Source organism: Crocodylus siamensis, chromosome 3 (assembly GCF_052110815.1).
Source record: "Crocodylus siamensis isolate JL-2025a chromosome 3, ASM5211081v1, whole genome shotgun sequence".
Classification (NCBI taxonomy): Eukaryota; Metazoa; Chordata; order Crocodylia; family Crocodylidae; genus Crocodylus; species Crocodylus siamensis.
The window spans coordinates 99,018,202-99,045,636 of record NC_143397.1 but is presented as its reverse complement, the minus strand read 5'-3'; the positions used below and the strand labels follow the sequence as shown (position 1 = coordinate 99,045,636).

Sequence of the window (27,435 nt, the reverse complement as noted above, 5' to 3'; positions counted from 1 at the left end):
GAACATGGTTACCATATCCATAACCAAATTGCTTCCCACCCCAAATGACAAGACTTTAAGACCCCTCTACACATTACATTTATGCCATGATTAACATATTAATCATAGCATAAACAGCAAGGATGCTACATATGCATTCAACTTAAGGTTCCATAAAATGGCAAACCAGCCATAAAAATATTCTACATTGTATTGCACCTTAAATTTTAAGCATTTTGGGGTGCCTATTCATTGAGGCTGCTCTGATGTGCTGTAATTACAGTGCATTGGAGCAGACTTGATAAATCGAGTCTGCTGGAGTGTGATAATTACTGCACTCCAGCAGATACCAGTGTCATGTGTATTGGCCTCCCCACACTGAAAAATGGTGGTGTGGGTACTTTAACTAAAGCTCATTTGACAAGATTTAGTTAAAGCACCCCCACCACCATTTTTCAGCACAGACACATAAAGCTCCTGGCATTTTAATTAGAGTAGCTCTTGGGGCTGCTCTACTTAAAGCAAACCCTCCCTCCCTGCCTCCTGGAGCACATGTATAAATGCCCTGTAAATCTGGGGGACATTCATTTAAATGAACAATGGGATCTGATGAGGTCCAAGGCCAACAATCAGTTGACTCTCAGCTCCAGCCAGGAACCATACAGGGTCTTGGAACGTCCTCTGAGGCAGTCAGGGGCTGGGGCTGACAGTAGGCTGATTGTTGACTACAGACCACACTGGGGCCAGTTTAAGACCCCAGGGTGGCCCCTGACTAGAGCCAACAATCAGCTGATTGACATCCTGGGTCTCGGACCTTCACCCTTGCCAGTGCAGGGGAAGTCGGGATTGTGATCAGGAGGAGCATGTGTGGCATGGCAAGAGGTACAATTTAGGATTGAGGATTAGATGTCATTGGGCACATCTACTCATTGCCCTATGGTGATATTGTTACTGCACTGTGCTTTAGTACTTCAGAAAGTACTTTGGAAGTACTAAAGCATGGTGTATTAACTGCCCATACTGTGCCATTCACACAGTTAGTTTTAGCTGCTACTTCACCATAGCAATGCACTAAAATGGGGGAGCACACCACTGTGGCAAAGTAGCCGCCAGTCGCATGTAGAGTCATATGATCGCTAAGTCGCCGTAGTACATCATATGGTGATTGAGCGCATTGTTATGCCAGCCATAGGTGGCACAAGGCTAGGGCTTGGTGGGGGCTTAGCCCTTCCCCCCAAAACTAATTTTGCGGTGGCTGGCAACACCAGTAGCACCACAATGCCACTCAGCATGCAACCAGGGCAGTGCCCCACATACCCTCAGCTCTGTGAGGCTGAGGAAGGGGCTAACCATATGTGTCATACCGTGCTTTGCCCAAAGGGAGTTGTAGTTCTCACCCTGACACATGCACTCAGCCCTTCCCACCCTCTCACCCCCAATAATATTTTCTCCCTCCATCCATGACAGCAACATAAGGTGACATGTAGATGTGCCCATTGTGTCTTTAAATGAATGCATGCCAGGAGCCTAAACGGCACAGATACCAGTGGAGAAAATGTTTGAAAGCACTTACATTATTTTCTATAATGGAATTCTTGCTTTCTGTTCTTCCAAGTTTGTTGTTACCTGGAGATAACATGATCAGTACAATAGAGTAATCAGTACAATCGTACCAAGAGCAAGTCCACTATCATGAGTTATAAGTTCTTCAAAGGTGTGGTTCCTTACTAGGAGAATTCAAAACTACAGGGAAATATTTTATTTTCTTTCAGGATTGCTTGAAGAAAATAATTCCATTAGTAACCAAGGATTGTTTTCTGCTGGTGCACATCACAAGGACAAAACAACAAATCTACATTTCACACCTCAAAAGAAAAACCAGTGCTCTCCATTACATATGAAGGCAGCACAATGTGGTGTCATACATGATGTAAGTATACCTGCTGAAAAGCTAACAAGAGAAGAGATAGAGCAAAATAAGACAGAAAGACCAACACATTTCCTAAACCAAGAGAAAGAAGACAAGAATAACCTTGAATCCCTCAGCTGTAAGGAAGTATCTTTTGAACCAAACAGCTCTTCGAGAAATGAAAGGAATATACCAGCTGAACTGACCAGAAAATGTGATGATGGTTCTGACCTTTTGAGCAACTTCATTATGCTGAGATCTAAGCATGTACTTATCGAAAATGAAGAAAAGAATAATGTGGCTGGTCAAAAACAGGGTAGGTGAACTGTTCTGTCCAGTCATTATTCTGAGCCTGATTCTTCTGTCTTACATAACTGTAAATTGGGTGTAACTATACCAAAGTCAGTGGAATTACATGGGATGAACACTTGGTGAAATTTCTATTCGTGTGATATTTCATCTATGGTGGTACCCTTTTATTTATTGCCTTAATAATATATTAAAGTTAGGCTCAACTATGAAAGGTGATTGTGAAAATAGTACCTTTGCTCACAAGCTTGGCTCCCTGTGTGTGTTCTGTCCAGTCCATTATTTTCTATGATAAAGTTTCTGCTGCTTTCTATTTTTTAGTCCTACAGAACCAGTAGATCTCAAAGAGTGAGTTAGATTGTCCTTCTTCCCTTCTTGCCTCCCTCCCCAACCCTTCTGCCAACAAAATTGTTCCAATCACTTAAACTTGTGCAAACCTAATGACTCAGTGAGGCTGAACAGGAGTCGAAGAGGCAGAATATGGTTTGCTGGGAGTTGATGCATGAGAAGGAAGCCCAGGTTGCAGGCTGAGCATGAGATTAATAGGTAGAAAGTAAGTCTAATTTGTTAATTGAGCACTTTTGCAAAAGAAGTCATTGAAAGGCAATGGCATGTATATACAATCACTTTTCAAAGTAAAATCACACTGAAAATAAAATGCTGCAAGTGTCTGGTTTAGCAAAGCTTTAATAAAATTTACATACCTACATGTGAGTGTTATACACTGGGCAAAAAAAAAAGGTAGTGATGCAAATCTTTTCAGTCATCATTATAATACCATAAAATGGGCCTAGGATGTTAAGTCCTTAATACAGATTTTAATTGAACCCTTACATAATTTTAGAAAACTAATTATTTCTAAGAACTTGGGTACAAATTTTAAAGTAAAATAATCTCTTCTTGTTTTCCTTTGATACACATACAGAATCCTTTCAGAGCTTATAAAAATGTTAATCCCTGTCCTAAACATACGAAATGAAGGCATCTGAACTGAGGTCCAATGTTACCATCTAGTGAACTCTACCTGGAACTACATCTCTAAGCAGATGTTCTGGGTGTGTTACAGTGTCCAGAATAACTGTAGATGTAAATCCTTGTTAATAGTTGTGGAGGTTAGCTAAATTAAATGTATCATGAAGTAGTAAATGCTTATAATTTAGCTGAAGTGTTGTGTATTACTGATACCTGAATGTATAGGCTCTTGGGAAACTGGAAATTTTGTATCATTCATGTAGAAATAATACAACAATATTTCATGCTAAATACTAACAGTGTTTTTAATACTAAGTACTAATAGTATTTGATGCTATTGCGTCACATGATCAGTAAAGTCCCTTTTAAAAAGTGGCTATATTGATTGAAGATCTACTGTCCCCCAATAAATAAACCCCCTTGCATTCCCCTTGTAATTTTTTTTTTTAATTTAGAATGTTATTTGCATATAATATTTATAGAGGGATGAGCAGGAGAAAAAGAAAAAAATGAGGTACTGAGGTGCTAAAGACACTAAGGGAACAGCTGCAAAGAAGTGGAAATGAAGGGACTCCTTCAGAACAGACTCCTTTAAATAAGTTTTTTCCAACCTTTGTATTATCCTTCTCTTCCCTCATATTTCTAACTTCCTTATGACTTTAGTCAGACCCGCCATGCCATACACTGAATAAATGAGTGGTTGCACAAATGTCCTTCCACTCCACAGCTTTCTTGACCTAATGCTCATTAAGGAGTGTTTCTCTGTGGAAACAATAGAATTGTAGAGGCAGCTTCCCAAAGTTTTCCAGGGTCAGGATCTCTGTAACAAACAAAAAATAACTGCATTTTAGATCTGACAGAACCCACTTTCTTTAAACATAATCTGGCCCCTGTAGCAAGTGACTGCAGCCAAGAAGTAGGAACACCTGGGGGGTATAAAGGGTAAAAATAAACTATTGTCTTTTTTCAAGAGTAAAAACAAAAATTATTGCTCTGTGGTACCTGAGCTTATTAGCAAGTAGAGATACATGTTAAGAAATATAGTTAATTCTTTGGGCTGTTGTGATAATTAGGTATCAATGTTATGGTCAATGCTTTAGTTCTCGAAATTGAAGAAGAGCGTTCACAAATTCTTAAACAAGACGTTCCGGCTGCTTGTAAGGCTGTGCTGAAAAAGAAACCAGAACAGGAGACTCAAGACAGAGTTTCAATCCAAGTTCAAGCCTCAGGTATCAAATTTTTGATTTAAGCTGTTAAATTATTTTTATTGGAATACAGATTTATATAAAATAATTTCTACCTGTACAAAACTAATGTGGAAACCAGTTTCATTCTGTGTTCAAGTCCTTATGCTGCAGAAGTTTATGTGGGTGGTTCCTTCTGCCATTTTGTGCATGGGAGTCCATCCAACAAAGTTCCATTGCAAGCCTGGCAGATAATAACAACATTTGAAAAATAAATAGTTTTGAATGATGCCAGAACTGAGAAAATTCTGATACTAGAAGTCAAACTAAAAGTAAGAGTCCCCATATTGTATATTGAAACACTGAGGAACAAACACAAATGTATTAGTTTTGCATCTATTCTTTGCTTGGATGTTTGAGAAGAAAAAGGGAAAATGAAAGAAAGCTAGGACTAATCTCAATAGAAAATGTCCTTAAAACAATGGCATATGCATAGGTTTGCATGTCAGGAGGGCATATAATACATAGCTAAAAACATCTCAGGATCTGAGTAACCACCAGGCTGTAGGCTTAGGTGGGTTGGGAGAAGCAGTCTCTGACCCTGCTGTGGAGCTCTGTTATTGGGTAGAAAAGAATGCAAGATTCCAGGGACTAGAAAGAGTGCAAGCAGGAAGGAACATGACTGTGAGTGCCTCTACATGAGATGTTTACTGCAGAGTAGACTAATTAGCTCTGCAGTAAATTTCTTGGCATCTACTTGTGCAGTAAAACTAATTAACTCCACAATAGGTTAGTACTTGTAAACACAAGTACTGCCCTATAGCGCAGTTTCTTGCTCCACGGCAGTGCACATGTAGATGCTTACAGGGCTGGCTGAGGCACAAGGGTTCTTCAGTACAGGGACTGCCTACTAGCTAGCCATACAGTGAAGCACCCTTGTACCTCAGCTTCCCTCTCTGCAGCACACTGAGTCAGGTGAAAGCAGCCGCAAGCTATCAGGCTGACCTCTGCGGGTCCCCCACCTGCTGGGACTGCTGCAACCCAGATCAATGTCCTGCAGGCCTTGGAGCATGTTCAAACACAGCACCCAGGAGCAACAAACTCTGGAACAATATTCACTGGAGTTTATTGCTGCACATTAATTGCAAGTGGGGAGCTTGGATGCTAATCACAACTCTCAAGATAATTTCTGGTTTTACCCAATGACTTGTTTGATGTAAAATTTGATAATCAGTGATGAAGCAGGACCTAAAACCAGATGCTTTTTCTTTGTAAGTCAGGAAACAAAAGTTTTCAATGCAACTGAAAATAAAGCCTTCATCAATCAGCAGAAACAACCTAATTATCCTCAGGTGCTATAAAATATGATGGACTGTTACATGCTAGTCTCTGAAATATGGTGACATTTTGACATAGTGCCATTATACATAAAGCAGTTCTTCAGTCAGAAGCAAACTTGATCCAATGCAAGAGAGAATAGAAAGCCACACACAACCACATTTGTAAAAACAATGAAACATTAATGGTGCATTACTGGAAATATTAGAGCACTTTAAAAAGAAAATGTTTGGTTAATACATTAATGAATTAATTAAATTATATTGTGTTGACTAGCAAAAACACAGCATTTGACCACAAAGAATACAGAACTAGAGTTGCTGATAATGAATACTTATCATAATGTTCCACTTCTTTAAAGTGTTAACAAATACTAACTAATCATAATGAGACCACACGATAGCAAAAAAGAGTATCAGCTACTGAAATGTGTCAAACCTGGCAAGTCAGTTTGAGGTATTTTTACAATGAAATGATAAACCCTGAAAAGTAAAAAAATGACAAGTTGTCCTTGTGATCAACTGAACAATCACATTAGGTAATGACCACCTAATAACATCTAGCTAATTCAACATCAGCAGTAGATTGAAATTCTTCACTTTTTCTGTTACCTTACTGAAACCTGATGCTATGAAAGCTTGGTTGTATCTTAAGCCCCTGGCAGGTGTTACAATTAAGTTGTGATTACCCTGTTAACCACCTCATAAATAGTAATTCTGCTACATATTCAAGGAAGTAATGATGCAACAAAACCAGAAACCAGCCACAAAAATATTTCATAAAATAGGTATAACATTTCTGTGGCTGATTTCCATTGCTCTTTAAATTGAACATATGGCGGGTAACTAGAGGTGGCTTAAGACTGGTGCAGTCCCGGTCCTGGGACCACAGAGTCTTGAGCCAGCCCTAATGTGGTCCCTTGCTGGTCCTAGCCCTGGAAAGGCATTGGGGTCTGCAACTGGTTCTTGTGCAGTCCCAGGGCTGGGACCAACAGTCAGCTGATTGTCTTAGCCTTGAGACTGCACCAGATTGTTGAATTGGCCTCAGTTCAGTCCTGAGACTAGACCAAAAATCAGCTGATTGTTGGTTCTGGCCCCATGATGGTTTGAGTTAATCTGGGCTGTAGACAACCAGCTTTCAACTTGCCAATTCAGAGGGAGTCCAGCTCCCCCTGCACTGGGAGGTAATAATGGCACCATTGGGATCTGATCCCTGATCCTGAAATCATGCACCCTTCCATGCACATGTGGCATGGCAGGAGGCACAGTTGTTGGGATCAGGGATCAGCTCCCATTGTGCCATTAAATGAATGTATGTCAGTTGCCATAAAAAGTTGTGTCTTCTGAAACAGTCATTAAGAAACTATTAAAAAGTTAAAAGTTTAGCAAGGGTTGCAGATTTCTTGAAGACATCTTTTTTGTTGTTGTTATGGAAGACATTTTGACTACTTTATTCAACAGCATCGGGGTAACCAAACTGCATCACCTTTTTTTAATTTGTGTTAACTAGAGGGCCAGTGCCAGGCATACCACATCTTAGCAGCTGCCGCCACTCCTGTTCTAAAAGCATTGATGGATCTTGGCATGCTTGCCTCAGAGAGTTGGAGGTTTGCTGCCATTAAATTTGACCACACTAGATTCTTCTTAAGACAGCAGGAGAAAGTGATCTGTGATGATTTTAAACAAGGTAGGATTGATGTGGCTATTAACACCTCTCAAAATGCAGTGTGTTCTTCATCGGTAATAATGAGGTTTCATTTGTAATGGGTTTGAGTGAATTTAACAAATCACTGACAGGGTTTTCAACAGTTTCTTATTTTATGGGATGATGGTAACTGACTTTTCTTTCCCAAAAGAGCTTCATTAATACAGACTGTGACAGAGCACCTTTTGGGTGCCTATCACTTTAAGGACTGGAGCAAGCAGCCAGCAGGTGCTTGATGAGAGTGGTCATTTTAGAGCCGGAGCAGCTATTTGCAGCTACCCACCAAGGGAGTAACACCACCTGGCTGAGCTGCTGCTCCTGGAACATCTTGGGGGTAAGGGCTGGGGCTATGGGGGTGGCAGGAGGCTCCTGGTCCTTGGCACGACCTGAAACTGCTGGGGAAGGGTGGCCTGGTGGGAGTCCTAGTGGCAAGGGAGTCACCAAGAAATGCCAGGTCAGTTACCTCTCTGGTGAAAGGTAGGTAGTGGCATCTTAACCCCAGCCCCTACTATCTGGTGGGTTATTGGTGGCAGAGTGGGGCTAGGCACACTTACTATGAGGCACCTGAGCCTATACGGCTATAAGACTCAGGAGTTGGGGCCAGGCACACCTATTGAGAGGCACCTGAGCCTGCAGGCTTATAAGACCCTGGGCCCCAGTACAGGGGCAGAGTGACAGCCCAAGAAAGAGGCGAAGTGGCCCAGTGAGGGGCTAGGGGAGAAGTTAGCCCAGAGTTTGGCTAATTGCCCATCCATCATTCAGATGAGGGTCACGGGAGAATCCCAAAAGGCTGCACCAGGGCTGGCCGAGGAGTGAAGAGATGAGCCTGATGGCCCACATGGTCACTCATGACATAAGGGAGCAGGGCAGGGTGTATGCAGCCCATGACAGGGCAGTGTGAGAGAGGTCTGGTGAGAGCAGCAGGGTGTCAGAGGCCCCAGTAAGAGTGGGGTGGTGTGTATGAGGCCCTGAATAGGGCAGTATGCTAGAGGCCTAACTATGTACTGAGTTTGGCCTGACCTCAGACTGGAGGTATAACAAACTGTATGTCATCAGTGATGCATGGGGGATAGTAGGGGGAGGTAGGAACCACCCTTTGTCATGGTCACAGTGCTCAAAGGGCAGCCTCCCATCTAAAACCATCTTTTTTACTTATCTAACAATGAAGGCATGGCAGGGGAGTGAGGCGGGCATTTTGCCCATAGACAGGTGGCAGGCTAGTATTGGACCAGGCCTGGGAGTTTGCCCCTTTCACACAAACTTTATTTTCCATATTGTTTTACTAATGCACAGGCCTTAATATTAAGAACACATTAGTCCAAATCTAATTTAAGGACATTTTAGATGTGTATAAAATATTTGGTCCTGGTTAATTATACACTGAAGAAATGTTTTAATTCGTATTCCCACACACTGTAATATACCAGTATGTATTTTTGTTGTCTTTTTCTTTGTGTTTGGTGGCTATTTTTGTCATGTCTGCTTGACTAGATGGGAGCTAAATGAAGAATGACTAAGGTTGCTTATAAACTCTGAGATGGACTATAGTACATGTAGTTTGTCTAATTCTAATTTATCTTCTGACATGGGTAAAGAACTTGCCACCCTATCAATAAAAAGGTTCTTAATTTTAAAAAATCAGCAAAGTAAGTTATGAACTTCTGTAGGTTATGGTTGAAGCAAATGTGTTTGTTTAATGTGTTTTTCAAAATACAAAAAGCAACATATACTGGAAAATGTTAGTGAGGAAGACTGTGAAGAAAATAACATTTTTTAGTACACTGGGATCAAGAGAAAAACTAAATAAAGGATATATCAAAGTTCACTTCATTTTTCACAATGGCCAGTGAAGCAAATTGTTAACAGAGTTGTTTCAGAGAACAAACACATATGCTGAGAGAGAACTATAGCTATATACTTCCATCAAAGGACTCACAAATACTGCATCAAGTTACAGAGAAGTGGGTAGAGCATTATCAGACCCCCTTAAAGGATTGAGAGATCTTTGTCAGTCTTTAGTTTAAATTAAGAGTAATTTTAAAGGAAGTCTATGTTTCTCCACACTCAGTTGAATGGTTAGAGAAAATGAGCAAAACATCAGAAACCAGATATGACATTCCAGCCTAACAATAGTCTTCCTATTTTTGTCCACGTTATTTGGTTTGCAGCATTACCTATGTCAGTGAACAGGTTTTTCTGACTGAAATAGTGGGCAGTAAAACAAAATCCTTCATAGCCAAGCTATTCTTTGGAGTAGTGGACAAGGCTTACTACTCCCTGTCTGATCTGGTCCCCTAGGGGGGTCCAGAAGGCTTTGAGAGAGACCTTGTTTCCCCTAGCACCCCCTGGCATAACAAGGAATAACGGCCAGAAGTTGTTGGAGAGTAGGTTTAGATTAGACATCCACAAGAACTACTTCACCGTTGGGGCTGCTAGGATCTGGAACCAACTTCCAAGGGAAGTGGGGCTGGCTCCTACTCTGGGGGTCTTTAAGAGGAGGCTTGATACCTACCTAGCTGCGATCATTTGAGTCCATTTTTTTCTCCCGCCCAGGCAGGGGGCCGGACTTCGGACCCTACTTCTATGATTCTATGTTTTCATGATTGGCTCATGAGATCTGTGGATATCTGGACTACAGCTCAAAAGGACCTGACTTAGAGGTTGCATTTGTTTGCCACCCAGACTGAAAATCAGATCAATGCCAAACTGACAAGAGAAGAAGTTTCAAATATTCTAGCTATGTTTGTCCACATTAGAGGCAACATCTGCCAGGAAGCTCTTTCAGGTTTTAAATAGGTAGCCTGGTGTGTAACAACCCAGGCCCAGAATTCTGCCACTAGGGAGAAGGTTCAAAAACTCCATTTACACCAAATTTAAGACTAAAATACCATTTGCATTTTATCTGAATTAGGCAAATTTCTTTACTTACATTCTGCTTATAAGTAACAAATATGAAAGGAAGAAGGATTCTTTGCTAGGTCATACATAGCTCCTTGCAGATTTTCCCAGAGCAAGTAACAGAGTTCAGTGAAGATCTGTTTTGATCCAAGGGCCAAAGAAAAGATGAGTAATGTCTAAATCTACTCAATCAAAGTGGATAAGGTGTTAATCAGGAAAGTTTATGTTACTGCAAGGAAAATGGAATCAGAAAAATTAAGTCAGTATTTTTGTTAAAGTTTTGAAAATCAGACTGACACCTGGATGTACCTTTGCCCAAATATTACAGAAATATATTCAGGCTTCCACTAAGGGTAGCCTTTGGCATGAGGGTGGACTGAACAGATATTAAATCCAAATCCCTCCTGTAGTCTAATATATGAGCTGCTTTGAGATTCCAGATTGGGAGTTCTTGTATGTCTGGATTTGTATTAAAAACTGAAGAGGAAATTCCCTCTTTTCTTTAAATGTTCCTTTTCTTTCTTTTAATATACTATACCAATCCAGACCATCTTCCATTAGGAATAGAATTTTAATGGTTCAAATTTTAATGCATATTTTCTCTGAAAAGTGTGAATTCAGGTTACCATTGGTAGTTTGAGGTTGTTTACTGAATGTCAAAGAATGAAGTCAGCCAGATTTCTTGGGAACTACAGTTGAAGTCTGAAAGGATAGATCTTTGTATTTAAGTAGAGGTATAATATAATTAAAGTATTTAATAATCTGTCTCCTTCTGGTGGATGAGAATGAACATAATCCAAGCAGTTAGACTACTACAGATCTCACACAGGTAGTTTAACTGAGGTAAAATGTTTGCTTCATCTACATACATAACTGTGTTTGCATTGCTAAGATCCACAGGAAGAACATGTTTGAATTCATATGAATGTAATTGTGAGGGACTTATTCTGAGACATCGGCTTCCTTTGTATAATTTAATTTAAGCAATATAGTTTCTGGAGTTTCTATGCAAACCATGCATGGATTAAAAAAAGTTTATTTTGTACAGGAAAAACAAGTGAGAAGGAATTAAAGCTGTTCAAACATGCTGCCCAAATACACCTACTGGTAACAGTTAGAGATCTCCTGTTAATGTGTGAATTGGACAGAGCATTAGGTTAGTATTAACAACAAACAAGTGTATTCCCTCTTTATTATCTCTGCAGCTTGGTAGGTTACCACCAAAATGTTGCTGGCTGATATTCAGTATAGCTGAGCTTGATGCCATACCTCTCTCTGATATTCAGTATGCTGGGGGCAGGGTGGGGAGGAGGGTGGGTGTCGGTCAACCTTTCTGGTAGGTATATAACAAATTAACCCAACCCCACCCCGAATGCCAGTCTGCTGCTCTGCTTTCTGCTCCCTATTCTGTATTCTCTGCCCAGCCCTCTCCTTTGCTTTCTGCTTCTTATTGTGGGCTCCCTGCCTGATCCCTTCCTCTGCTTTCTGTTCTGTTGGCTGCTGTGCTGTCTGTCTGCTTCCTAATCTGCCAGGTGCCACACAGTCTACCTGTGCCACTTGTGGTACTCATGCTGCAGGCTGGCCATTCCTGCAATATGCCATGGAGTCCTCCAATCTTTGTTTCAGTCTTGACTCTGGGATATCTATCATTAGACTCTTATCACATCTCATCTTACAGCTTCAACCTATTTCTGCTTCATTGCTTTCGTACACTCATTAAACACCAGTTCAGGGCAAGTTGCCTTTCTTTGGCAGGTATGACTGACATGTAACAAAAATGCTGTTTAGCAGCAAAAGTGCTAGTACAGCACAGATTTAGCCAAGAAACAGCTAAGACAATTTCACACAGTTGCATTATATCTGGTTTTGCTCAAACTCCCTGAATACTGAATTTTGCATTGTTATCTCTGAGTTAACTGGGAAACATGAAAAAATGACGTAAGCAAATGACTATCAACAATGAGTGCTTTGTTCAATGTTTAGTGTTCAGAATAGTGTACACCCAGTTGGAATTCATATATTCTTTTGTGACTAAAGGTATGTCTGTACTGCTTCCCAGGTACCCCAGAGAACATCAGTGATATGTGTGGCCTTGTGCACCTGCTTCCATGATGCAGGCACCAAACACAGGAAGAGTTGGTAAAGTCATGTAGGGAGCACCCCCTGCTGCTGCTCTTAAGATCTCTGCTTCTGGTGTGGTTGAAACTGGCAATGGTGGGTGCCTCACCTAGCTTTATCCTGTCATTTCCTGTAGCGCAGTCTTCTGTAGACAGGACCAGCTTCTCTGCAGGGGTCTCAATCCACTGGGGAAACAAACAGACCCTACCTGTGAAATTAGACATTGCCTTTCATCACCTTTGTGCTGCCATAAAAAATGTTATGGAAGCACTAAAGCCAAGGAAACAGACATCCATATTGTCACAGCCCGCGCTGTCCAGCCACTCCAGACAAGTACTCTGGGTACTTGAGGGTCCCAATCCTGTGCTCCCTGAGAACTCCTGAGCAGGATTGGAGCTCTCAAGCCCTGGGAGCACCTGGCCAGCTTTTCTTACTTACCAGTCTCCTGATCATATCTTGGTAAGTGGGGAAAGTTGGGGTTTCCCCACTTACTGAGACATGCCCTCAGGATCTGCCTCTGGAAGAGGGAAGAGCTGGGCAGGCACCCACAAGTCTCAAGGAGCCTGATCCTGTGCAGAAATTCCCAGGGCATGCAGGATCAGGCCCCTGAAGCCCCAAGACCACTAGCCTGGGGTGGCTGGAGAGTGCAGGTGGCTCTAGGCTGACAGTGCTCTCCCACCATAAACCTACAAATGTCTGCCACAATTAAGGCTGTGCGAAGCTTCAGTTGCCAATTCGATTCGGAGAGGATTCAGCCCAGTTCAGCTACCGTATCTCTGAATCAGAATCGAATCAGGAGACCCATTAAGCCTCCGATTCAATTCAGAGAGATTTGACGATTCAGACACCTATATACCTCCAGGTACCAGGCACAGCTCGTGAACACTGTGATGGTGGGGCAGATGGAGCATCCCACAGGACCATGGGGGGTCCTCAGTGCGTTCAGCGGCAGACCTTAAGGTGACCAGAAGTACTTCCGGTCCACTTCCGAGTCCGCTGCAGAGCGCACCGGGGACCCGCCCCCTGGCTCAGCAGCTGGTGCCTCCTGGGTCTGGAGGGGCACCCAGAGTCCCCCCACAGCTGATCACTGAGCTGGGAGACACAGAAGGGGGGGGTCTGCCACCAAGCATGAGGGGGCCCCCATGCTCCAATGGGACATTCCACCTGCCCCATCATCTCAGCGTTCACAAGCTGTGCCTGGTACCTCAAGGTACATAGAAAAAACATATAAAGCTGTGTCTATGGCTGAATCGCTGATTCTCCGAATCAGAATCGAATCTTCAGATTTGGATTCGGCTGAATCAAATTGAAACAGTGATCCAAATCAGTGACTAGAATCACTGTCCCCTGAATCGGGCTGAATCCAAATCCAAATCCAAATCGAATACAGCCCGCTTCGCGCACCTCTAGCCACAATAAAGCAGCAGAAATTGATATTGCCTGTCACAGCCACAAATTTTGGGTATTTGTAGCATGACAAGAGGTATGGATATGTTTGCTTAGCCTTTGTGCCAGTGCTTATAGTGGCACAAAGACAACATCAGTTTCTACATCTGTTTCGCCCGCTCTGGTAAAATTAAGGATCAGGATATAAGAGTTGATTTCCTTCTTATTTCACACCTGAAATCACAAGGTCCTATTTCAGGTGTTCATTTCCACTACAGTGTAATATGAGTTCATGCACAGATTTATCAGAATACACACATGGCCTCCATTATGAAGATTCACAGTCCCAAAAGTCAGTGTTCAAGTGGAGAATAAATATCAGGAGGAGAAGAATGCTTTATTTCAAAATTGCCATTACTTTATTAAATACTCTCGTATTATAACTTGAAGTCTCCTGATCTGCTTCAATTTAATTGTTGATACATGAAGTGCATCTCTCAGACACATTACAGGTATTAAAAATAACTGTAATAATGAGCCAACAGTTGGGATGCAGATAATTTAAACTTTTTAGTGTATTGTAAGTGAAAGCACAGAGCTCTGAAGGAAGTGGCATATAAGAAAAATCCCTACAGGCTGCTTCAGTATCACAGCTTAATTGTCCAGTATCTGAAATTCCATAATGCTATGTTCTGGAATATCCAGAGGCAGTCTGCAATCAGCCAATAGAGGAAGAGCTAGATGGATTTTTAAGAAGTTTTTTGTATGCTTAAAAAGTCCAGGACCCAAGTAATGGGAGTATTCTGCATGGCCAAATGTTCAGCTTTCCTTTATACGTCACCTTTAAATGAAGGAAAAGGTTGTGTAGAGTAAGGAAATCAGAACAGTTTTCTTTTTTTCCCCCTTTTGCTATTGCAAAGTTTGTGAAATGTCAGATTTAAATAATTACTTGTCTCTTTTTAAACAGGGTATTTGTCCAAGGCAAGGGATATCTATAAAAGCATCTTTGGTTCTTGTTTGGATAACATTTGGAGACAGCTGGAGATCATACAGTTTAGCAGGCAGAAAAAGCATGAAACCAACCCCAAATTAATAGCACTTCACCATCATATGTTAAACTGGATGCAGAGTAATACAGAGGAACAGGAGCATAAGGTTAAAAATTCAGACAAATAAAATTACTTTAGACTACAGCCATGATTATAAAAAAATCTTATTAAGTTGGAGTTGGCTTACAACAGGAAATTGTGTATTTGTCTTTCTAATTTAGAATGCCTCCATGTAAAGGATATAAAACTGCACACCTTCAGGAGCTCTAGTGATTCCTTCACTGAATCCCCCCTTGCTCTGAGAATGATATAATTTGCACAATGCTTTTATCATGCACAAGTACCTTCTCCCTTCATGTCTGCTTGTCTCTGCCCCCAGCTAGCATAGATAAGAGATCCATATATTGCCCACCCACCTGCATACAGGTTCATCAACCAAAGTGAATATGTAATTAGTCATCAGTACTGAAAATGAAGTGGTCCCAAACAAGGCTCCATTTCAACCTAGAGGGTTTTGCTCTTTTTTTTCTGAGTGCACAGCACTATAGTTTTCTTTGTCTTGTGTATCTCTTGTTGAAAATTACAATCTGGTTTTAGACATTGAAGGCCCCAAACCTTATCTGTAGCCATGGGGCACTGGATGAGATATGTGTGCAAATGCTGGCTTTAAGCCACATTTTACACTTCCCTGTTTCTGGGATATGTGAGCACCAGCCCAGTCCCCAGGCATAATTTAACAGTCTTCAGGTTACTGTAATTGAGATCATTAGCAAATAGCCATAAAGAGATTGTTATAGCAACTGCAGCTAATTGGGGCATAGGAACATGGAAAAATTTGAACCTAACTATCCAAGATACGTTCATCTTACAATATGGTTGTTCTTGTTGATCTTATCTATATGTAAATCCCCCAGCAAGAGCAGATGCAGTGGCAATGTGTAGGGGGTATATGGGGGTGCACATGCACCCCCTGAAAGCACTGGTGCAGTCCCTGTTAGGCCATGCTCCATGTTTAGGCAGGGGGGCAGGCAGGAGCACCAGTGCCTCCCCTGCGAGCACTGGCTGTGGGACTTCTGGAAGTGGCACAGCCACTTTTTGGTGAGTGCAACTGACAGCTAAGGGACCCCCCCACCCCCACCCCCTGGTCACTGACTCAAGAGGCACCAGTTACCCATAAGCAGCTGCAAACTACTATCCTTATCACCAGATCTTTGATCAGGTTATTTACATAATGCATATCACATAATAAAAGTGGGTGGAAGGAACAAGACAGAAAAATATTTTAGACTATTGTTTTGTATGGTACTTGATCTTTGGAGGACTACTTGTAAATGAAACCAAAGCTTGTTGATTTGCTTTCCTTTCTTACCTTCTCCTGCCTCAACACTTACCAGAATGATTGTAGCTTTTCATTTATTTTGGAAAAAAGTAAACTGAGAGCTTTCCACAATAAAGTTCTTCCTCATCTTCAACCTAAATTTTCCCTATTGCAGCTTGAGGCCATTGCTCTTAGTCCTGTTCCCTATAGTCACAAAGAAAAGTCCATCTCTATTCTGTCTGTAATCACTCTTCAGGTATTTGAAGACTCTTATCAAACCAAGGGTATACTCCTTCAGTCTTCTCTTCTTCAGATTAAAGAGCCCCAGTTCTTTCAGCCTTTCCCCATAAATTCTGCCTCCCAGGTCCCTAATCATTTTGTTGCTCTACACTGGACTCTTTCCACATCTTTCTTGAAGTGTGGGGCCCAGAGGTGAGGCCTCACCAACGCTAAACAGAGTGGAAGAATCATCTCCCTTGATTAGCAAGTGACACTTCCGTTAACACAGCCTAGTATACTGTTGATTTTTTTTGGCAACAAGAGCATACTGTTGACTCATATTCAGCTTATGGTCCATTGTGGCCCCAAACTGCTCACTGCAGTACTGCAGCCTAGCCCATCATTCCCAAAACTATATTTTTACATGCAATTATTCCATCCCAAGTGCAGAACTTTGCACTTGTCCTTGCTGTATCTCATCTGATTGTGGACCATTTCTCCAAGCTATCCCAGTCATTCTGGTTCCCTGCCTTAGAGCATTTGCAAAACCACACAACATGTGCACTCAATATCATCAATCAAATGACGAATTAAGATATTAAACAATGGACCCAGGACAGACTCCTGGAGAACCCCACTTGATACCTCCTTCCGACTAGACATTGAGCCATTGAAGACTACTCATTGAGGTTGATGATCTAACCAGTTACATATTCACCTCATAGTACTTTTGTCTAGTAGGTATTTCCTTAGCTCATTAAAGGAAAATTTCATGAGAAACAGTGTCAAAAGCCTTGCTATAGTCAAGGCAAGGTTCTTTGGGTAAATCTGATATCTTTTATTATACCAACTAAAATAGTTGGCAAATGTCTTCTTTGCAAACTTTCAAAGAAGAATTTTTCCAACTATTTGAGTTGGTCTAATAAAAGATATCAGATTTATCCAAAGAACTTTGTCTGCCTACATCCTTAAACCGACATGGCTACAACCAACACCCTTGCTACAGTCAAGGTATATCACATCAACTGCTCTCCCCCCATCCACAGAGCCTGTCACTTTATCATAGAAGAAAATCAGGTTGATCAGGCACGACTTGCTCATGGCGAATCCATGCTGGCTGTTTCTCATCACTTTGTACTCTTCTAGATGCTTCAGAATAGATTCCTTAAAGGCGTGCTCCGTGATCTTTCCAAGTATTGAAGTCAGGCTGCATGGTCTGTAGTTTCCTAGTTCCTCCTTTTCCCTTTCATAAAGATGGGCACAATATTTGCCCTTTTCCAGTCATCCAGGACCTCACTGACTTGTATGAGTTCTCAAAGAGGATAGCCAATAGCTATGAAATTACCTCAGCCAATTCCTTCAGCACCCTTGGGCACATTCTGTCTGGCCCTGATGACTTGAAAACATCTAGCTTCCCTAAGTAATCCCTAAACTGGTCTGCCATTGCTCTAAACTGATTGTCTCCTTCCCTAACTTTGCTGCCAATTGCACTCATCATCAGGTACATACTTTGTGAAGACTGATGTATAAAAGGTATTAAATACTTTGGCTTTTTCTGCTGCCTTCCACATTCTGTAGGAGACCTGTTGTTTTTCTGGTCTTCCTCTGGACATACTTGTAGAATACCTATTTATTGCCTTTTATTTTTGTTGCCAGCTGCTTCCCAAATTGTGTCTTGGCTGTCCTAATTTTCTCCCTGCACATTGATATGATATTCTTCTACTCTTCCCTTGTAATATGATCTAGTTTCTACTTTTTGTTCATTTCCTTTTTGAGTTCCAACTCATTGAAGATATTGCTGTCTAGCCTGGCTGGTCTCCTATTGCACTTTTCATTCTTCCATCACATCAGGATAGGTTGCTCCTGTGCCCATAAGAGGGCCTCCTTAAAGTACAGCCAGCTCTCCTGGACGTCTTTTCCCCTCTATGGCATCTCTAGTGGATGCTGTGAGTACCACCGCCCCCTTGGTCAGGATCTCCCAACTCGCGTGGCACAACTTGGTACCTGAAGAGAAGGTGTGGGTTCAGTGGTGTTCTTCTTCCCCTATTGACCCAAAGATGGGGTACTCACAGGACTGCCACAGTGTTCCTCAGGGCTCCGCCTCCCCTACACCCCATGCACTCACCAACCACTTGGGTCTTCCGCTCATTGCTCCACTGATCTCTATACACCCCTTTACTATGGGATCTGGCATCAGCTTCGGCAAACCAGCCGGTCGCCTGGATGTTAATGCCTCTGGAGCCTCAGTCCCTGATCTCAAAGGGCCAAGCCCCGGGTGTTTAGCATCCTCTCCCCTCTGAGAGAGACATGCTTATATAAGCCTCATAATTGAGGGGCTGGGGATTGTCTGTCCCCAGCCTAATGCCTGACACTGCTCCACTTCCTTTGATGTGGGGCATTGTCTTCAGGGCCGTCACTACCAGCCTCTGGAGCCACTGCCTGCAAGGCGTGCTCCCAGCTGGCTTTCTCTCCCCTCTTTCTGCCAGCTTCTGGCAGGGTTTTTACAGTCTCTGCAGCAGCAGCAGTAGCAGCAGCAGCAGCTGCTGCAATCAGCTGGCCACCTCCCTGCCCAGGAAACAGCCGCTTGGTATCCCATGATCACCTCTTGGCCAAACTGGCCAGTTGTGGCCTTGGCTCCACCACGATCCACTGGCTGGGAAATTGGCTCCGTGGTCGGACCCAGAGGGTTGTAATTGATGGCAGTCACTCATCGTGGTGCCCTGTGACCAGTGGGGTCCCTCAAGGCTTTGTCCTTGGACCCATACTGTTCAACATCTTCATTAATGATGTGGGCATTGGAGTCAGGAGTGGACTGGCCAAGTTCGCCGATGACACCAAACGTTGGGGCAAAGCATCCACGCCAGAAGATAGGCGGGTGATCCAGGCTGACCTGGACAAGCTCAGCAAATGGGCAGACGAGAACCTCATGGTGTTTAACACCAAAAAATGCAAGGTTCTCCACCTTGGGAGGAAAAACCTGCAGCACCCTTATAGGCTCAGCAGTGCTACGTTGGATAGCACTACAGAAGAAAGAGACTTGGGGGTCATCATTGACCACAAGATGAACATGAGCCTGCAATGCGATGCTGCGGCTAATAAAGTGACCAAAATGCTGGCTTGCATCCATAGATGCTTCTCGAGCAAATCCCGGGACGTCATTCTCCCCTTGTACTCGGCCTTAGTGAGGCCGCAGCTGGAGTACTGCGTCCAGTTTTGGGCTCCACAATTCAAAAAGGATGTGGAGAAGCTTGAGAGAGTCCAGAGGAGAGCCACGCACATGATCAGAGGTCAGGAAAACAGATCTTACGATGATAGGCTGAGAGACATGGGACTCTTTAGCCTGGAAAAGCGTAGGCTCAGGGGTGATCTGATGGCCGCCTATAGGTTTATCAGGGGTGACCACCAGGATCTGGGGGAACGTTTGTTCACCAGAGCGCGCCAAGAGATGACGAGGTCGAATGGTCACAAACTCCTGCAAGACCGTTTCAGGCTGGACATAAGGAAGAATTTCTTTACTGTCCGAGCCCCCAAGGTCTGGAACAGTCTGCCAGTGGAGGTGGTTCAAGCACCTACATTGAACACCTTCAAGAGTAAATTGGATGCTTATCTTGCTGGGATCCTATGACCCCAGCTGACTTCCTGCCCTTTGGGCAGGGGGCTGGACTCGATGATCTCTCGAGGTCCCTTCCAGCCCTGATGATGCCTTGAAGAGCCAGCGCAACACTGGCTCACGCAGCTCCTGCTCTGCTCCCACTCATCTTGGCGGTAAGTTTGCTGGGGTACAGAGGGCTTGCTCACTCCCCCCAGGAACACCTGGGTCTGTCCCAGCCCTCCTTGGTGCCTGTGAGGGCTTCTTGTCACCACACCCTCAGACTTGCCAACCAGAGATCCTGCCCACCAGTTCCCTTAATTTGCTAAAATCTGTTTTCTGATGTCCAGTATCTTTATCCTGCTGCTCTCCTCCCCTTAAGATCTTGAACTCTATCATTTTGCAGTCACTGGCCTCACCTACACAAGACACTGACTGCTCAGTAGCCTGAGACTACTGTGCAGTAGCATCGTGTGGCAGCAACTGTGAGTTCTATCAAGCCAAGAAAATTCCTGTTATGCTGTGAGCCAAACTTCATTGCCTCCCCCTCCCCTAAAAGCTAATCCACATTCTGCTAACATGCATACAACTGCAATAACACATTCAAGTACATGCTTCCAGTACTCTTGATCCTTTTTCATCAGTTCCTCCAGGTGTGAATCCAAGGTTAACCCACATTGCCTCATCAAATATGTAAGCAATGCTGTTCTATGATCCTCAGAGTTCTCATGATTTTGAATTCCGACAGGGTTTCGTCAGTCATTAAACCCATCACTAGCCGGTGCTGTCGATGATGTTGAGAAGAGCTTGCAGACAAAACAGTAAACACAACCAGCTGTTGGAGAGTATAACAGCCACTACTGATTGTATTTTTCACCCTTAACTTTTGTTGAAAGAAATAGACCATTTGAACAATATCTAATTTGGTTTTTGAGTGACCGCTTCGAGTTCTCAAATGGGCTGTTCCAATGTCAACACTCTGGGGGACCTTTCTGTATCCAGAATGAAATACCCCCCTCGGTCAAGACACCCCAGAGACCAAGATCATTGGACTTTGTGTATCTACTTTTTTCAGCTGGGATTTCAGGCTCTGTAACATTCTCAGGTGTAGTAGTCACATTCACATCTGTATAATCTGTCCTAGCAGAAAAGGTGGATGCCTGTGGTTCCTGTGGTCCTGGATTACTCTCTTGCGTATGAGGTTCTTCCTTTATTACAGTGAAATCACTGTCAACTTTCAGTAATTGTTTTAGCTGCCCTTCAATCAGCTGCTTCTTTTTTCCCTTCTGACATCCACTTTCAAAAGCCCTCTTCATTTTTAACAACTGATTATGTAAAACTTGAAACTTCATATTACAGTATAACCTCAAGAATCTGGCCCTACTGCTTCAGGACCAGCTGCCGCTCCCCACTGCCAGCCCAGAAGTGGCAGGAGAAGTTTGCACATGGGTGCTGCCACCTCCATTAAGCACCCTGCACCACTACTCTGCATGTGGCTGGTGCTTTTGGACCAGCAGCCACTACCCCCGCAACCCTTCCCAGCTCCACGACCAGCTACAGTGCTGGTTTAAAAAAAACTGGCATTTTCAAATTTCCAGCACGTGCTCAGTCCTGAGCATGCCAGACTTGTGAGGTTTCACTGTATTTTTTTTTCGTATTTAGAGGCCCCTCATAATATGAGGCCCTAAACTGTAGCTTACTTAGCTTGTGCCTAAATTCCACGCCCCGCAAACCCAGGCTGGGAGAGTCTTATCTTCCAGCCTGAGCTCTGCAGTCATGGGGCCAGTGAGATCCTGATCTCCCAGCTCAAGCCCTGTGGTTGTGGGGCTGGTGCTGGGAGATTCTTTTAGCCCAGCATCAGCTCTGCAGTCATAGGGCCAGCACTGGGAGATCCTTATCTCCCAACCCTGGCCCTGCGATTATTGCAGATCAGGGACTGGCAGCTCCCTGCTGATGGGGCAGGAGGACATTGTGGGGACAGCAACAATGTCCCAGCCCCCACCAGGAGACAGATGTCTCCTCGCCCCCTGCTCCCCGCCAACCCCTGGGCTAGGACCCAGGGGGAGCCTAGCACTCCCCCGGCTGCAGAGCCACAGGGAGTGACAGCAGTCTGCTGCTAGCAACAGCAAATCTGCTCCTGCATTCCTGCATGTGTAGATGTGTGCCTGGGAGAGTTTACTGTAGAGTACTTTAGAGTAAACTGCTCCCAGATTATTTGCACATGTAGATGCACCCAGTCTGTGGTAAGGCATCAGATTATGACCAAAACTTTGTTAATCATTTTGAGGCTGGCCTCTTTCTCTCTAAATGCTTTCTCTAAGTTGACTGTTCCCTTACTTAGGAGGGTATAATGCACATTTGCCTTCTGAAACCAGGGTTTCTCCTATATTAGTTACTGGCCAGTAGAAATTGTGGGAGAATGTTGTTGTCATCATATCAGCCCTTAATCTCCTTCACTAAGCTACTGAACAATACTTGGCATCATTTCTGTTCTTTACTGGGTTTGGGTTTTAAAGTCTTAAAAAGTGTTCAGCTATATCTGGGGTTTGACTTGCCTGTGATAGCCCTTAAACAAGACTAGGATATATGCATGTTAATTTGTGCAGTATAGGTGTGTATATGATCTTGTTTATGTTTAGAATAAAAATATACTCTTTACTTGCATTCATTTTAGAGTGTTTAGTGTGTCCCAGCGTATTCCTGTATTAAAGATATATGAAAGTTACAATACATAAGCACTCTTCTGTTGTATCATTAGTATTGGCTAATGCCATGGAAAATATGATAATCTTGTTATATTTCTGTATTGTATTAGTGAAAATTTATATTGATGCAAGATATAATTGAAAGTTGCCTGGTAAGCAAAACATTCCTAATAGACTATGATGGACCTGCTACAGATGAGTTTATTAATGTTACTGTCTCTTTTGCATTATCATTTGTATTTATGATTGCTCAGCAGCAGTATGATATCACTAAAAACATAATTTAGGTCAGCACTTGATGTGGTAATGAATGAGACCATACTGGAAGGCAAGAAAAAAAGAAGACCAAGATTTCAAAAAATCATTTCCCAAAATTAGGGCCTTTGACTTTAAAGGGAGCTATTGAGTCTCAGCTTTTGAAAATTAGGTAATTGATTTAGTCATGTAAATGCAGATTTAAGTATAATAATGACAAATCCTCAGAAGTTCCTAGTATAGTCAGTAAGAGTGCATGGGTGCTCTCAGGTTTGAAAAGCCAAATATTAAGAACCCATTAAAAAAACAAACTTAACCACAGGGCCTTGTAACAGGGCTCTCTGTTACTTGAAGATAAAGGCAGCCCAGCCAGGGCACCGCAGCTGCCGGTGGCCTATACAACAGGGCAAAGGAGGCAGTCAGCAGACACCTGCAAGCGGTCAGCTGACTGGATGTAGGCGGGGCCCTGGGAGCATATAAGCCCAAGGCTGGGCCTGAAAGGGGAGTCTCTCCATGGCTGCCACAGGGAAAGGAGCTCCTGCCTAGGGGAGCCAGCCAGGGGTGTTGAACTGACCATTTTACTGCCTACAGGAACAAGGAGGCTCAGGGAACTTGTGAAGTACCCTGGTTAGGAGGAATGCTATATATATTAAGGGTAAAGGTTTGTCCTGTTAAGGGACAGAGGGCTGCTACTTTGTTGTTTATGTTCTATCCCGGGAGCTTATGATTTATGTTACTGTTTCTGCCCGTGGTTTGGGATGAAACTGGAAGGGGAGCTTCATTAGTGCCCAGGGGGCACTCAACTGCCCTGAGCCTTGCCAGGGGCAGGCTCAAGCACACAGAGGCCAGGGGCCCAGAGCCAGGGCACAACCACACAGGGGCCTGGGGCCCAGCAGGCAGGGACCAAGGGCCTGGTGACAGAAGGGACAAACAGAACTAGAGCCTCAAAGCCAGGTCCGATTCAGTGGGCCCAGGCTAGATGGCCTAGTGAGATTAAAGGGACAGAGGCTGAGGAGGCTGAAGCCCCACACGTGGAATAACATCTACGTAACACCTGTGAAGCATTGGGTTTCGTAAAGGAGAAGCATTGGAGCCATGCATTTAGCCTTTAAAGCTCTGGGTGTCCTGCTGGACACAGTGTATTGAAGTGAAACTCAGCAAGGGCCTGGGCACAAGCACAGACTGACGGGGTCCAGTGGGACTGAGGCCTAGCAAAGGCCTGTGGGCAGCTTCCCTATATATTACAAATAACACCAAAGTACCCTAAGGGTGGAGTAGGGCATGGTTGCAGAGCCACCAGGGGATGTCACGGCCACCTCTAGAACCCTGATGTGTTATAGGCCTGAAAAATTATAAGTTCTTATGGAAGTATTTAACACAGTGACAACACTGACACATCCAGCTACTTTACTGTGCCCATAAATCAGAGATAGATATGCAAATATTATCACTAGTTCCTCTAGTTGATTTTTGGGTACAAAAGTGGAGGAACAGTTGAGACCCTCTTAAAAATCAGGTCTATAAAGTGCACCAAGGAGAACCTCTAAGATCTGCTGAGCTACTAGGATCATCCTGTCTACAGCTTAATGTGTGGTGCTTCCATTGCTGCTGTATTTGACAATCTTTACAGCTGATTCCTGAAAATCAGTGGCGACATGTAAGGGATGTATGCAGGTGCACGTACACCCCCGAGCATGGCACTGCAGCCCCTACAAAGAGGCGGCACTGACACTGTCGACAGTGCCAACGGGTTGTTGCCGACCCCTGATCAGTGCTTACCACCCCGCCTCCCCCCGCCCCCTTGTGCCGCCGATAGTGCCAGCAGCGTCTCCCCACTTACCACTGCCGCGCTCCTGCCACCAGCACTGCCATGCCTTCGCAGCTGCCAGGGGCACACAGCATTCATGTTGAAAATTATATTTTGGCTACATAGCACAGGGTTCAACTTGGGCAATTTGGACCAGGGAATGAAGATTAATCTCTTCTCCAACTGTAAATCATTAAAAAATATCTGCCATTGGTGCATTTTGGGCCTTTGGAAAGTAAAAAGATTTGGTCTTCAGCATTATTTCATAAGGGATAAGTTATCTTAGACAAAGATCATTTAATATGCACTCCATTATAAGCCAGGGAAATCTTCCCAAACAGTTCATCAGTTTAGAGATGACATTTTTTGGGGAAAGAGTTCCCAGGAGTCCCTTAAAATCCACTGCAAAACTTCCAAAGTGTTCAGTGTGAAGTTTAGGACTGGTCTGAAGCTCTCATCCCCTTTAATGGTCCATCCAGTTGTTGTAGTGAGGATCAGTTTCCTTAACTGCAATTCAGGTAATATCTTTCACTGCTCTTTCTTCGTGTTTGAATATTCAAGTTCGTGATTTTTTCCCAACATATGTTTATTCCTGGTTCTGAGTCTCCTTTCAGAGCCCCATCCAGGCAGTGTTTTTTAGTGGCAGGCCCATAACTATCCTTCAGAAAATTTCTACAGGGTACATTTTTATGGAGCCTACTTTGGAGAATATATGCAAGGTAGTGGGGTGGGAGGAGTGTACTAACTGAAAAGGCAGCTTTTAAAATCTTCATTTCCTTCCTTATGACAGGTTTTAATAATAACAAGAATGGACTCAGATAGTGAAAAGGCTGCCCTCATTGACATGCTTACTTCAATAGAAGGTAAATGCTGCATGTGCGTGTTCTTGTGTATAATAGTTAAGACATCAAAACTGTTCCCCAGTCTGATCTTTCTTATATCTTTGAGTACATCTCATCCCACTTGCCTCCTTTCATACATGAATATCATTCTTCCTTCTATTCTCTTTTCCACTCCTGTTTCTGTGCCTCCTTTGACATTGCTTGTCCTCAGAACAGCCTACCAGGGGCTTCTTTCAGTAATACTCTTTAAAACCCATTTTTCACATAAAATGTTTCTTGGTTGGTCTGCACACCACCCTCACCATGCCATTCTATTGAATTGTTCTTACTTGTTTTGTCTTATATAATAAATTCTTTAGAAAAAGACTGCTGCCTTTTAACAAAAAGCTGAGGGTATATTTGCCATAGTATAATAATAAACACTTGCTTCTTGATGCAAATTGGTTAAATATATGTGCTAGAGACACTGACTAAAGAGGAATTTTATATGGAATACACATTGTGTCTCATCCTCTGCAGCTTGTTAGCTACATCTTTGGTTATATTTCTATATCCATGAGAGGAATGAAAGAGGAACAGAATAAAATACCTTTGCTTTCCACAAGGCTCTGCTTGCTTATTTTAAGTCAATGAGAAACATTTCTTAGCTAAGCAGCATGCTTGCTCCAGGTATTATGAGACTCTAGAATACACTCCAGCACAGGCACAGATTTGCAAGGCTCCAAAAATAGGTCACTGTGTTTGCTAGACCAGCAAAACTTGAGACGATTGACAACTGCCTGTGTTGCCCAGACAGTACTCCTGAGGATTATCACATTCTGACTTGGTCTGCATTTGCTGCTTGTTGTCACCTGTCAGTTCATACCAGTAGAATATCTGCTCAGTCTCTTGAGTTTTTCATTCCTTCTAAACAGGTTTAAAAACCATGGATTTGAATCCTGAGAAGAGAGGAGCTTTGTTAGAGTGCAAAAGTGTCATTAGCAGGTGTGTAGAATTCATAGTTTTCGCAGTTCATATCATAAAGACCCCTCCCTAGGGTAATGTCATTGAAACTCCTGTTCATTTCAGTGGGAGTTTTGTCTAAGTCTAGAGTATGAATTTCAGGATTAGGCCTTGTCAGCCTTCTTCTGCAAGGTGATTAACATATTGGCCCCAAGTCGACACTTAAGTACAGGCTTAACTTTAGGCACATGAATGCTCCCATAACAACCACTGACATTTCTCAGATGCAGGATCCGCTGGGGACAAAAAGGAAATAGGATTGTGACAATGCACAAAGTTTTCATGAAAATCTAATTCAGAAGACCCCAATATCCAGCTGATGATAGCGGGAAATAGAAAGCCCTTACTGTAGATGACTGCAATGGACAAAATAGTTAGAAAAAGATACTTAAATGTTTTAATACAGAGAAAGCAAAATCTAATTTCATAATAGGCATTTAAATGACTGGCTCTTCTTATTCAAAATGTAACCATTTTAATTTTGTACTGAAAGTAGTTGCACTAAAACAGAATTTTTTTTTTCTTTTGCTGTTTCTCCTTCAGTTTAAATAAATGCTCCTGTGCTATTGTAAATTATCAGCATATCCGAGCTGACTTCCCATGGACGCATTTCTCTCTAGTGGTGGAGTTTGATTATACAGAGAACTCTTGCTGGAACAAGCTCTGCAAAAATCTGAACATTCCTTATATAACTTTTAAAACTACTCTCCCAGAAACTGTTGTAATGAGTAAGTAAAAGCTTCTAGAATTCCACTGAAAGGTTGGTCTTTCATTTGAAAAAAGGAATTTATTCTTTAAAATATTTGTGTATGTATGTTCATGAAAGAGACTAGTAAAGAATAATGGCTACAG

The 27,435-nt window shown here is 43.0% G+C and overlaps 1 protein-coding gene across 1 annotated transcript in view; it reads left to right on the top strand.

The window, feature by feature from the left end:
- The window catches only part of SHOC1 (shortage in chiasmata 1), a 99,524-nt gene that overhangs the window by 48,895 nt on the left and 23,194 nt on the right, over positions 1–27,435 (top strand). The window contains exons 16-23 of the mRNA XM_090037653.1: positions 1,711–2,204; positions 4,243–4,398; positions 7,201–7,377; positions 11,342–11,449; positions 14,765–14,952; positions 25,530–25,602; positions 26,496–26,565; positions 27,127–27,311. Of these exons, the coding sequence (XP_089893779.1) occupies positions 1,711–2,204; positions 4,243–4,398; positions 7,201–7,377; positions 11,342–11,449; positions 14,765–14,952; positions 25,530–25,602; positions 26,496–26,565; positions 27,127–27,311 (1,451 nt within the window). The remainder of the gene's footprint in view (positions 1–1,710; positions 2,205–4,242; positions 4,399–7,200; positions 7,378–11,341; positions 11,450–14,764; positions 14,953–25,529; positions 25,603–26,495; positions 26,566–27,126; positions 27,312–27,435) is intronic.